Below are 14,176 nucleotides of genomic sequence, written 5' to 3'. Positions count from 1 at the left end.
TAAATATATCAATTCATGTGAATATGAAAAGGTGGTGTCTATTTACTTATGACCACGCTGTGTACATGTGCTTAGTATGATGACAAAAATACGAAACCCCATGACTCTTGCGCTTTCGAAAACTTGTTTGTTGCTTGAATTTCGCCCAAAGTTACCCGAAGACTATCTACGCTAGCCGTCCTTAACTTAGCAGTGACAGACGAGAGAGAAGTCAGCTAGTTAACACCACCCACTGCCAACTCTTGGGCTACTCTTTTACCAACGAATTGCTAAATTAGGGACGGCTAGCGCAGATAGCCCTCGTGTAGCTTTGCGCGAAATTAAAAAAACCAACAAACTAGACTTTTATCATTCAAAAAAGATGTATGATAATTTATTTGGAAAACGAACAACAAAATAATAGAATATTTTTGACTTAACCAATTTTCAACTAATATATTACAAATAATGGGATTTGATTATATTAATATAATTTTAACGTTTTATTTTTACTGTATAATATGACATATTATGAACATATAACATATGAACTTATGGGCTTCCCAGTGGCACAGCGGCATGTCTGCAGACTTACAACGCTAGAAACCGGGTTTTGATACCTGTGATGGGCAGATTATAGATAGCCCATTGTGTAGCTTTGTGCTTAACTTCAAACAAACAAATGAACTTGTAGAGTGTTTAATTTAATTTCCATTCCAGAGTTGATAAATAAATGTTTTTACTGGAATATTCTTCATTTCTCGGACCATTTGTTACTAGGCCTGAATATACGAGGTACAATAAGGCGTCATATATTAAACAATGATGAACTTAAAACGTAATTGTGCAGTTGAAAAATTCCCTAGGAAAAGGCCTGACTCCTTTACTAACGAATTGACTGCCACATTATAACGCCCCCACAACTGAAAGGGCGAGCTTATTCGGTGACGGGGAGTACTTTCGAATGGTGGACCCTTCATAAATCTTTTATCTTTCTTTTAGAATGTATATACTTGGTTATTAACTAACAGCTGTAAAAAAGTTTGAAAATAATATTTTTTTTATAAAATCATCAAAAATGGAGATAATCATGATTTCAAGATTTTATCGTTCTTCTTCTTATTATTTTTAAACAGATACACGAAGTTTATAACATGTCATACGAACTTAAAATTCGTTTCATCATAAAGATGTTTCTTATATAATGCTCTTAAGCTTATGTATATTGTTTCCAGAACGGGTAAAATATTGAAAACCTACCCCAAAAATAATTGTCTGAAAATGCTGATTATTTCTTTAAAAAAGTCCTTTGAAACTTATTAAAATGGGGTTTGGTTTGTTATGAATTTCGCGCAAAGCTACATGAGGGATATTGGCGCTAGCCGTCCCTAATTTAGCAGTGTAAGACTAGAGGGAAAGCAGCTAGTCATCACCACCCACCGCCGCCAGCTCATGGGCTACTTTTTTACCAACGAATACTGGAATTGATGGTCACATTATAAAGCCCCCCACGGCTGAAAAGGCGAGCATGTTTGGTGTGACGGGGATTCGAACTCGCGATCCTCAGATTGTGAGTCGAGCGCCCTAACCACCTGGCCATGCCGGGCCTTCAGATGGGGAATAGTGTCATTTGTTTGAGTCCATATTATAGAACGTTTATATCGAATTATTTACAAATTTAATACTTCAAAATTACCTCGGCATATGTATATGTAAAATTTTTAATGAATATTTCTGAGTAAAAGCGGTAAATTTAAGGTTATTTAAAAAATTACAAGTATGATTTATGATTAATATTTAGCTTTTGATTCCAATTTCTTTTCGTATGTATATATGTATACACTTATTAAAAAAACCTTCGTTAGAATGATGAAACTGACCAATATAGGGTTTTATACATTGGGAAATATTATATTTCATCCAGCGTTCATTGAATTCCAGTCTTGAACTTTGTTTTCGATAAGTCTTACTTAGCACGTGTTTTCATCCGTTACGGCCCCCCAGTGGCACAGCGGTATGTTTGCGGACCTACAACGCTAGAAACCGGGTTTTGATAGCCGTGGTGGGCAGAGCACAGATAGCCCTTGTGTAGCTTTCTGCGTAATTAAAAACAAACAAACTTAATCTGTTACGATATCAAGCAGTGAACAGGAGGGAACCCTCAATAGCCGCAGCACTTGAAATTCTTTTAGGCAGGATTAGAGTAAATGATTCTATGAGACCATTTTTTTTTTCCTTTTTATTAGCTGTATTTTTGTGTGCCAACAATATCAAGCGTGGGGCGCCCGTATACCCGATTCGATTTTAATACTCATCAGGATCTCTACCAGCCTACCCTCAAATTGAAACTCTTTCAAGCCGGATTAGAGTAAATTAATGTATGAGACCTTGAGTATGGTCAGATACATCAATAGAAAGGGTTTGACCTCCTGAGTCCAAAACTGTAATTATATCTCAAATCTATCAAGAGATGACGGAGCCATGAACTAAAAGTTTGTACTTGAAAAACTCGGAGACATTCTATGAGCCGATATGCCGCGGCTAAAAATAGATATGTCTGACGAAAATCTCGTTAGTTTGGAATTGTTTGTTTGTTTGAAGTTAAGCACAAAGCTACACAATGGGCTATCTGTGCTCTGCCCACCACGGGTATCGAAACCCGGTTTCTAGCGTTCTAAGTCCGCAGACATACCGCCGTGCCACTGGGGGACCAGACGAAGAGAAATGTGGTAATGAAGACGAATAAAGCAGTGTGTTTCGTCACAATTAAATTTATGTTGTCGTATAGGTATATTTATGGTCAGGGCTCCTTGTCGAATGCAGTTTTACTAAGCTGAAAAATTATATTTGGGTGGACATAATGAAATTTTAGTTTTCTCTCATAACTCCTAGTTGTTGGTTTTTATGTCAGATTCAGTTAACTAGAAGCAAAACACATCAAATCGAAGTTGTAGTCTTATTCTGTACTCTTTTACAACTCTAACGATACCAAACGTGCTGTAGTCTGGTGTAGGAAAGGCCGGAAAATAAGAAAAACACAAATCTTTAACCATATTTGGAAACACATTCTGTATTGTAATAGGTGTTTGCGAATAATGCCTAATATCAATCTTAAGATGAAATAAAAAAAATGGTAAACAAGTGAATTCTTTTCAGAAATATATGAGGTGATAAAATTATTTTGAGGGGGAGGGATATACAATAGCCTAGCGATTATCTGTTTATGTATTACACTAGTGATGTATCCTCACATTGTTGAAAGCCTCAAAACTTAAAACTTACCCGTTTATTTATAATTGAAGATGTGTCTTTTCTTTAGGAAATTCTCAAAATTCATATTTGGCCATAACTTAATTACGAGAACTGAATCCAGAAAGTGTGACCTGTTCTTTATAAAGTGTGACGTGTTGTTTATAAAGTGTGACGTGTTCTTGTGGTTTCCTAGAAATCGTAATGTTATCTACTATCCACTCTGATCTACCGTTTGAAAGTTTAACAATGAAATATAGACATCTTGTTTGTTTTTATTGTGGAATGGTTTAGATTAAGAGTTTGTCTGTCTTAACGGACTGAAATAATTTTTTTTTTGCTTCTCTTAATATTTTTAGCTGAATTCTAATATCTCATGCTGCACCAGAAGGTATATTATATGTAGTTGTGTTTCCCTTAGATCTAGCTATTATAAACAAGTAAACTGTAGCTGCGTTTCCCTTGGATCTAGCTATTATAAACAAGTAAACAGTAGCTGTGTTTTCCTTGGATCTAACTATTATAAACAAGTAAAGTGTGGCTGTGTTTCCTTAGATCTAGCTGTTATAAACAAGTAAACTGTAGCTGTGTTTTCCTTGGATCTAACTATTATAAACAAGTAAACTGTAGCTGTGTTTTCCTTGGATCTAACTATTATAAACAAGTAAAGTGTAGCTGTGTTTTTTAGATCCAAGGAAAACACAGCTACACTTTACTTGTTTATAATAGCCTTGGATCTAACTATTATAAACAAGTAAACTGTAGCTGTGTTTTCCTTGGATCTAACTATTATAAACTAGTAAAATGTAGCTGCGTTTTCCTTGGATCTAACTATTATATACAAGTAAACTGTAGCTGTAGTTCTAAGTTGTTAAGTCACATTATTAAGCTTATGTTTGTACCTTTAAAAACACGGAAAAGTTAAAATACATATCTTAGGAGAACGCAGTTTTTAGGTGATTTTATTTGCTTGTCGCCATGGCGAGAGGAGGAAGCTCGTTGTATTAGTTTTTTTAAATAAGTTATCTTTTTTGAAATGTATGTTTTTTGATAAAGGAGTAACACACAGTAATCTTTTCTCTGAAGAATGTCCAACTTTATTATATGAAATTGGAATAAAAATATCAATATGAATTTGAATATCAAACGCCCAGCCACACAGGTTCTGGGGTTTATGACAATAATTGAGGAAAAAGGCGTAAAGTTACCACAAATGTTTTTTTTTTGTTTTTTTTCATATGTTGAAATTACATGATCAACTTAATGCTAGAGAGAAAATGAAATGGATATTTTCGTGCAAGACTGAAAAACTTGAACAAACACTCACAGAAAACCACACACTCCTCAAAATCGACAAATGTGGTTTAAATTTTGAAAAGGCAACAATTGTCCTAAAACAATTGGCAGTTGATAAAATGATATTATTATCACATCTGAAGAAATTGAACAGCAACAATACATAGTTCATCATATTCAAACATGAATTACAATGTAATAAAAAAAAAAGGGTAGAGACCTGCCTCACTTCACCGGTACACCATAATCATAATCACATTGTATGATACACATATTCAAAACACATTTTGTTGCGGCAACAGTTTACTTTTGAAAAACTATACACTTAAACTAAAACAACTAACTTCACGTGAATCCACGTAGTGCTAAACATCTAATAACATCGTCGATTCTAAATCAATAACTTAAAATGACCCCCACTACAATACGTGTTCTTTTGGAGTCTGCTACAAGTCCACTATCCACACACTGTTGAGCTTGGGCAATATTTTTCTTTTGTCACTCGTACAGGAAGGAAACACATAACACAGTGTGTTTTATGCTCAAAGCTTTTGAACAAAACATCTAAATAGTCACATCATTATCTCACAAAAAAAAAGTGGAAAACAAACAAAAACAGCTAGCGATATATATAACGCACGGCGATATATAATTATTACAACGATAAAGGCAAAATCTGAACTATTAAAAATATTGCAAGTTAGGGATGCCAAATATCTAAGTTATTGGGAAAAGTTCCCGTGAATGTATAAAAAAGAACAAAAAGACATATTAGAAAAGCGAGCGCATATTTTACGTTTCAATCTAGGCTAACGTTTCATCTACGTGTATACAAGTAGCGACGCCTTACGACTGTTCATTTTTGCATAATATATTTTTGAAATTGCAAAACGAAAAGTTACAAGATGAATATCACTACAGAAAAGGTACAATAGGTTTGAAATATTATATTGTGATGATAAGAAACAGGTGTTTTTATGAAAGGTGACAGGAGAGTGTCATTAGAGGTTTGGTTACAGTTTTCCCTTATCGGTCTGGCAAATCTCACTCGCGCACATCTAAAAACTTTTGTTTCGTTAAAAATACGTTTTACATTATTATAGCATTACAGTGTTGAAAAAATTCATAATACTGCAGGAGAAAACAACAACATGAAGTTGAATTTGTTAAGCCAGGCAGAGGCGTCGCTAGGTGCTTAAAAAATTCGGGCGCGTAAATTTTCGGCGTTATAGTATGATATCCAATTCGGGATTCGGGACAATACACGGGTCCGTATGCCAGTGCCTAGCGACGCTTCTGAAGCCAGATAATTCTGCTTCTCTCATGCTCGTGAGTAAACTAGAACAACAAGAACTCGATTTTAAGACACATTTAAACAAAAAGTAATAAACAGTAACAACAATTCGTATATGTTGAGAACCTTAAAAACCTTCCCAAAATAACGGGATAAAACTATGCCGTACAAAATACTGTATATGCATTCAAGAATGAAACATTTTCAGATTTCGTTGAAACTATACGGTTCTGAGAAGACAAAATAATGCTAGTTAGTACCTTGAAAAGCTATCCATTATGTAATTTCACTCTTTATTTTCCCTTCATGGCCAAACTTAATGACAGATTAACGGTTCACCAAAAGAACTTATGGTTATCAAATAATCGTTTTCTCTTCATGGCCAAACTTAATGACAGATTAATGGTTCACCAAAAGAACTTATGGTTATCAAATAATCGTTTTATCTTCATGGCCAAACTTAATGACAGATTAACGGTTCACCAAAAGAACTTATGGTTATCAAATAATCGTTTTCTCTTCATGGCCAAACTTAATGACAGATTAACGGTTCACCAAAAGAACTTATGGTTATCAAATAATCGTTTTCCCTTCATGGCCAAACTTAATGACAGATTAATGGTTTGCCAAAAGAACTTATGATTATCAAATAATCGTTTTCTCTTCATGGCCAAACTTAATGACAGATTAAAGGTTTGCCAAAAGAACTTATGATTATCAAATAATCGTTTTCTCTTCATGGACAAACTTAATTACAGATTAACGGTTCACCAAAAGAACTTATGGTTATCAAATAATCGTTTTCTCTTCATGGCCAAACTTAATGACAGATTAACGGTTCACCAAAAGAACTTATGGTTATCAAATAATCGTTTTCTCTTCATGGCCAAACTTAATGACAGATTAACGGTTCACCAAAAGAACTTATGATTATCAAATAATCGTTTTCTCTTCATGGCCAAACTTAATGACAGATTAACGGTTCACCAAAAGAACTTATGGTTATTAATCGTACATTTGTCGGATAACAAATACTTAGATCAAACTACACGGAAATATTATCTGATACTTCTGCCTGAAATATAAGTTCACTAGTGAACCTTTTTAATTTTTTACGTCCAGTGATGTGTTATCGTTATGTTAGGTGTTTTTTGGTCGAACTGGAAAGTAAGGGTTAAAGATTTAGGTGCAAGACTGAAGAAATTATTGTTCGACTGAAGTATCATAGGAAATAAAAGTATACTGAGATGGTTACTTACAGTTTCATTTATGCTTTAGGAGTTACTGACCATTAAATAAGTAAATGATGAAAAATAGGAGAGAAAGTTAAGCGTTCGGTTACACTAGATAATACAAAATATCTTTTTAAAACTAAAATTAAATGTAATATGAACACCATCTACATGAATATTTTTCAGTGTTATGTTGCTAAATGAAAAATTAATACTGACATTTCTAAAACGATGAAAGTGGTGTTTATATATATATAAAGAACAAAGCACGTGCAGTGGAATAAAAACTCTTGCTGTCCTCAACAGGGAAGAGAAAAGCCATAAAATTTTCGTTAAAAAACTTGTTAAATTATTTCAGTAATAAACTTGCATGCTTTTACGTTGAAGCCTTCAATCTGTAATGTGATCAACTCACATCGAACTTAATCAAGCATTTATCATCATTACGATGTTTGTGATGTTATCAGAAGCGTGTAATATAGCTTCTGTTGATGAAATTATCACTGCGAAGTAGCACCTTAATAGGTAATTAACCGTGATGCTATGTGATAAATCATAGCGTTAGTAAATTGCATGGCTACAACTAAATGTTAAAGCTATAAAAACAGCTTTAAAAAAAAATAAATAAATGGAACCACTAAAAGCAATTCAGTTTGTATCCTACCGGTTCATTCACAAATGTATACAATAAATACAAACACACTGATAGTAAATTAGAATACTGAACCAGTCTAAGTTTTAAAATAAGAAATACTAGTGTTTGGTCTCTAAAACGGCCACCTTTCATGTCAAAGTAAATAACCAGGATATATTCAAGCATTACTGGTACTCAAAGTTTCTTTATGTGTGTGTGGGGGGGGGGGGTGAAATCACTTGCATATCTTGACTCTTATTTTTAAAATAGACAAAAGTTACATCACAAACTAAACATGAAAATAAATGGTTTTTGCCATTCACCCAAAGTGATTGTTTGTTTATTTGTTTGTTTTTAATTATGCACAAAGCTGCACAAGGGCTATCTGCCCGTCACGGGTATCGAAACCTGGTTTCTAGCGTTGTAAGTCTGCAGACATACCGCTGTGCCACTGGGGGCCCCCATAGTGACGTAGAAACTTCTATGCTGTAAGTTCATTTCATCTAAACTAGTAGCTAGCTTAACTGAACATTACAGATAGTGGCCTCTCTCATTATTTTTAATTAAAAGACCTAAAAATGATTCTTTATCCAAATTTGTTTGTGCGAAATTTGAATTGAGTAAATAAGGATCAGGAGAAACTTCTAAATTTTGTTTTTCATAAAAATATTCACCTCAAGATATCACTATCCCATAATTCGATGACGAGGAACCCACTTTGAGACTAATAATGGCTGGAGACGGCTTGAATGGGTAGTGAAGAAAAACTTTAATATAAGTTTAACATAACAGCAAACGTAGTGGGTACCTGATGATGACAAAACCTTGTCGAAACGTTGTACATTTGCTGTTATGTTAAACTTATATTAAAGTTTTTCTTCATTACCCATTCAAGCCGTCTCCAACCATTAGTACTATCCTACAATACTCTAAATATTAAAATAAAGTAAGCTTTTCTGTTTTAATGGTATTTTTCACTATGTCAGGCATGTATAACTAATGTGACAAACACATGTTGGTTGAAAACTGATTCAAGTATTTGCTTGAGGAAGTGAATTTAGTCTTCTAAGGCTGAAGTGTAAGAACAACAAAAAAGCAACTATTCACATGAAAGGGGTATTACAAGTAACATGAAATGTTAAAAGTTCTCTAAATAATGCAGATGGCATTATTTAAATTTGAATTTTTTGACGAGTGTAAGAAGAATTTACTAAATATTAAGAAAACACACAGATATATATATATATAAAACAGTTAAGCTAGTGGACCAGGTCTAATAAGCCTGTTTCTGGACTAGAGTTATGATGTAATGCACCTCCAAATTCTCCAGGGCACTGTTATCTAGATAAACCAGAACCCAGGTTATTTTGTTTTATATAATAGTAAATCTTAGTTAAGATGAGATAGTGCTAGTCACCGGTTTCTTTGATTGACCTCAGCAACGATACAGAAAGGCATTATTAGAAGAATGAAAACAATATTGTAACCTTTTAATGATAAATAATGCTTACGTACCTGCAATCCATACGTATAAAAGAAATTACACACAAGTGATAAAAAAGTAAATTAATGCATACTTCTTTATCTACGAATTCTTCGGTTAAGAAAGAACAAAATCAAAATAATTAAAAAAATTTAAAATTGTACCCATCTATTTCTAAACATAATTTGACTTAACTATATACAATTCAAAACATTTCCAATTAGAACACAGAGAATTGAATATGTATGGTGACTATGCTGAGCATCGCATGCAAAAAATCCTTTCCACTAATCACACAGTTATGAGACATCGTTTTTACTTATTTGAACATTGACAAATAAAGCCTAATTTCTAGAGGACCACTTTGTGGATGTTAGGCTCTAGATGGCAACTATACTGAATACATGAGCCTCCTCTGGCTGCAACAAGAAGGCTATAATGGCATTATCACATTGTATTTGCATGTCTCTTGGAACTGCCCTTACATCCGATATTAATTAAATCTATTTATTTCATGTCCAGTTAAGCCTAAAGTTATTTCCCACTATTTTATAGTTCAGGTTTAATATCTCTAAGGCCACTTGCAAGCCAAGATGTGTTAAACACAAAACACATGGTCACTAAAAGTGTAAATGATTCCCAGCTCCATGAATACCACTCCTTTTCTGTGTTTACAGCACATTACATATTTTTTAGACAAGTTTAAGTAAATCATTATCTCTTTCTTTTACTTTTTCTAAGTAAAACCTAAGTTACTTCATCAAAACACCCATCTGCCCTAGAGTTTTATGTTTATGTTTGCCATCACATGTTTCATTATTATTGCATTCTTTTTCTGTCTCTTCATCAATATCCCAACCTTCCTCCTGATCTTTTAAACACCTTTCAAGCCTTTCAATATTATACTTTCTGTCAATTTTGATATCTTCTCTGATTTCTTTATTATCAGATCTCACTGATACTTGTATGTTCATAGAATCTACTGTGTTATTTTTCGTCGTAGTTTCCTTCTTGCTTCTAGGGTTTACTTCGTGTTCATCTGGAGCTGGAGCTGGCTCAATCCGTACCGTGTTTTCCTTAGGCATGCACAAATCAAAGTTTCCAGTCTGAAGAACACAAACCCCATTTATAATCTCCTTATTTTTTTTACTTTCTGGTTCTATATCATTATCTTCACTTTCACTGTAGAGATCGCTATCAGGAGACAACTCCAGTCCTGGGTCCACCCACTGTGGCATGGCAGGTTTCCTTCGTTTACTGCTGCTAGATGGGTCTGTTGCTTTTTTTTGTAAATTTGTTTGTTTCTGATGTGGATCATATGTAGAAAAGGACAGGGGTTGGTCATCTGTAGATTCTCTGTCACTACTTTCTGATAAGCCTCGTTCAAAGGAATAACTTGAATCATCATTTTGCTCACTGTTTGAATGATCATCATTTCCAGCACTTGCAGTTTCAGAGGTAGAGTTGAGTTCATAATAATTGTTACCTCTATGGGGAAAACGTTGACTAGAAATACTCAGGTCCAAAGTACAAGAATCATCATGGGTGGAAAGTGCTGAACTGTTCAGAATGGTAGAGGACCATATTTTTTGGGTTTTATTACTGTTTTTTTCTTGAGTCAGTTCTGCAAGCCGGTGATTCAGAATCAATCGAAACTGTACAGGATCAAACTTTGTACCATCCTTCATTCCTGATGTGTGTGCTGAAGGTATTTTGCCTGTTCCAATTTCATTGGATAAGTAGTCATCACTGTTAGCAAACGGTTGCTGTTTGAGACGCATGCGGTGATTATGAAACCAATTGGTTATTGTTCGGACTGATAAATTGAGTTCATTTGCTAAAAACTCAATTGTGGCTGTACTTGGATATGGATCCATGGAGAAAACTAAACGGAGTGCTTCCTTTTGCTCTTCAGAGAACAAGAATCGTGATTTCTTGGCTGAAAGATACGGTGAAGGTGGAGGGAAAGCGTAGTTGTAGGTGTGGTTTTCATAAGTAGACCAGGGAATCTCGACATCTGTGTGATTTCTTTTTCTTTTGTTTGCTAAAAATGAAAACAGTATTGATCAAGCAGGTTGAGATTTGATATATAAACAATTTATACTAACCGTAAGATTTCAACAGATAAATGTGAGATTTCAATAGACAATTAAATATTTAACAATCAACGAAAAAAAATTTTATACTCAGAAATGACTTTATATTTTTAAAATGATCATGATATTTTATTTCATTTAGGGTGCATTTACTCAACCACATTGTTTTTTGTTACTAGAATACTGGGCCAGATAATATTTCCCCAAGGGTTTCGAAGGAGGTTAAGGATTGGATATGTGAGCTACTTGCTACTATTTTTGGTCCTTGAATAGTGGGCAGGTACCAGAGAATTGGAATTTAGCTAATGTCACTCCTATTTTCAAAGGAGGTGATAAAAATTTTCCCAGCAATAATAGACCCACTAGTTTTACATCAGTTGTGGGAAAAGTTTTGAAAATTCTGATAAAAGATGCTCTGCAAAGCCATTTAACAAAGTTTAGAATTTTAATGGTTTCACTAAGGGAAAAATCTTGCCTTACAAATCTTTTGACATTCTTGAAAAAGTTGCTGCTTATGTAGATGAAGTTAAAGGTATAGATTTGGTGTATCTGGATTTTCAGAAAGTATTTGACAAAGTGCCACATAAAAGACTTGCAAATAAATTATAGGTGTGGGGGATAAGTTAGCAAATTGGATAGAAGAGTGGCTGGATGGAAGAAAGCAGAGGGTTGTTACAAATGGAGTTCAGTCAAACTGAGTTAATGTAACAAGTGGGGTACCTCAGGGCTCAGTCTTAGGACCTTTGCTCTTTGATTTACATCAATGACATAGATGAAGGAATGGTCAATAAATTACTTAAATTTGCAGATGATATTAAGTTCTTGGGTGTTGCTAGCTGTGAAGAGGATGCTGCTGATTTACAAAAAGATTTAGATCATTTAGTGAGTTGGTCAAATAAATGGCAGGTGGGTTTTAATTATAATAAATGCAAGATAATGCACGTGGGTTATCATAATTTGAATTATAAGTATAATTTGGATGGGAATAACCTTAACAGTGTTATGAAGGAAACGGATCTTGGTGTAATAGTTGATCAGTCTCTAAAGCCATCCAAGCAGTGTGCTGTTGCTAGTGGTAGGGCAAATAGGATTTTAGGTCGCATCTACAGAAATATTGAATACAAGTTTAAAGAGGGTATAATTTCATTGTATAGGTCACTGGTTAGGTCACATTTGGAATATTGTGTTCAATTTTAGGCTCCTTACCTTAGGAAAGACACTGAATTGTTGGAAAGAGTTCAGAGAAGGGTTACTATAATGGTGCCTGGGGTGGAGGGGTTTACATAAGAGGAGAGGCTGAAATCTCTCAAATTGTTTTCTCTTCAAAAAAAAAGAAGAGTTAGAGGAGATCTGATTGAGGTGTTTAAAATTGTAAATGAAATTGATAATGTTGATGCATAATCTTTTTTTTATACTTAACAATGAGAATAGTACAACTAGGGGACACAAGTATAAATTTTGGTAGGGTAGGAGCCATCTTCAGCTAAGACAGTTTTATTTTTGTAACAGGGTGGATGGCTTTGGAATGGGTTGCTTTCAGATGTTTTGGAGGCAGTAAATGTATGTGTTTGTTTGTAGTTAAGCACAAAGCTACACAATGGGCTATCTGTGTTCTGCCCACCATGGGTATCGAATCCCAGATTCTAGTGTTGTAAGTCTGCAGACATACCGCTGTGCCACCTGGCAAATTTAAGTGAGTTTAAGAGTAAGCTTGATAACTATACAAATGATAAGGGCCGGCTTTAAGATTTTTTTTCTTTCTTCTTAATAATAGTTTTAGTTTAGTTTAAAAGATGGGACAGTTGAGATGGGCTAATAGGTCCCTTGTTGTCCCAAAACATTACGTTATGTTATGTAATGGGTACATAAAATGATTTTGAAAATTTAAATAGTTTTGTATTCATTTTGAACTATGTGTATTTTTTGTTGAACAAATATCTGAACTATCTAGCCATGCATCATTTAATATGTACTGAAATCGTTCCTTACCTCCTCTCCTCTGGTTTTTAATAGACTGCAACTTTTCTACATTTTTGGGGTCAGTTAACCACAACTGCATTCGAATGAAAGGCTCTCTTCCCTTAATACTGAGCATGTGCCAAGGTTTTGGTTTCGATAACAATTCACTGACTGACCCCTGTGATAGTCCCAACACCAGCTCACCAAAAATCTGCAATGAGATTCAATATTTTGGTGTTAAAGGGTTGGAACAGTTTTTCCTTATTCTGTAATCTATGTTTAATAAAAACAGGGTGAATATTTTTCTGTAATGTTAATGTATTGTTTGAAATAAAATTATATATATTTAGAAAAAGTCTGCTGAACAATATAAGATTCGAGCAATATATGTATCAGATATCAATTCAGTAATACTAGGTGGTACAAACAAAACCTGGCATTATGTATAAATTCATTTATGAGGTGGGAAAAATTACAGTTTTTTGCTATTGATGAAGCTTGACTGAACACATCTAGAAGTACACATAATACTTGAAACTACAATACTTTTGGACAACTAAACGTTCTCATGTTTGTTTATTTACTTTGTTTCATTCTCTCTCCATCATCCACAAACTTAAATGAATATAAAAACTTGCATTAATTTATTCTAGGAGATATATGTGTATTTGGTAACAATCTTAGTAATTTAGTACTAATTTATGATAGGTACAAAGAACAAGGTCTATCACAAACTTACAATTATTTTATGAGATTTTGTAAGGAAACAATAGTAATATTGTTAAACTGTAACAATTAATAATAAATATTTTTTAAATGAAAAAAACTTACAGGTGATCTTTTTTTCACTTGTTATTTTACTAACTGTAGTTTTATAGGTGCATGTGAAAAACTAATTTTGAAAAGAAAAACAAAACTGGCTACGTAAAATGGGTAAATCTCTCACTATACAAA

At 33.9% G+C, this 14,176-nt stretch overlaps 1 protein-coding gene across 1 annotated transcript; it reads right to left on the bottom strand.

Annotated features, from left to right (window-relative positions):
• Nucleotides 1-8,631: 8,631 nt before the first annotated feature.
• On the bottom strand, nt 8,632-13,415 carry LOC106472298 (homeobox protein cut-like). Its single transcript, XM_013932932.2, has 2 exons — nt 13,253-13,415; nt 8,632-11,211 (listed from the first exon to the last, which is right to left on the bottom strand). The coding sequence occupies exons 1-2, from the start codon at nt 13,356-13,358 to the stop codon at nt 9,920-9,922; spliced, it is 1,398 nt and encodes a 465-aa protein (XP_013788386.2). The 5' UTR covers nt 13,359-13,415; the 3' UTR covers nt 8,632-9,919.
• Nucleotides 13,416-14,176: the final 761 nt, after the last annotated feature.

This window comes from Limulus polyphemus, unplaced genomic scaffold, assembly GCF_000517525.1.
Source record: "Limulus polyphemus unplaced genomic scaffold, Limulus_polyphemus-2.1.2 Scaffold5227, whole genome shotgun sequence".
NCBI lineage: Eukaryota > Metazoa > Arthropoda > Merostomata > Xiphosura > Limulidae > Limulus > Limulus polyphemus.
The sequence above is the reverse complement of the archived record's forward strand: the minus strand, read 5'-3'. Positions and strand labels throughout refer to the sequence as shown.

What these genes read in the sequence shown, in the direction of transcription:
- LOC106472298 (XM_013932932.2), bottom strand. Translation starts at nt 13,358, where the DNA reads ATGCTCAGTATTAAGGGAAGAGAGCCTTTCATTCGAATGCAGTTGTGG. An exon ending in TAAAAACCAGAGGAGAGGAG is followed by an intron (nt 11,212 to 13,252) that starts GTAAGGAACGAT and finishes TTTCATTTTTAG; the next exon opens with CAAACAAAAGAAAAAGAAAT.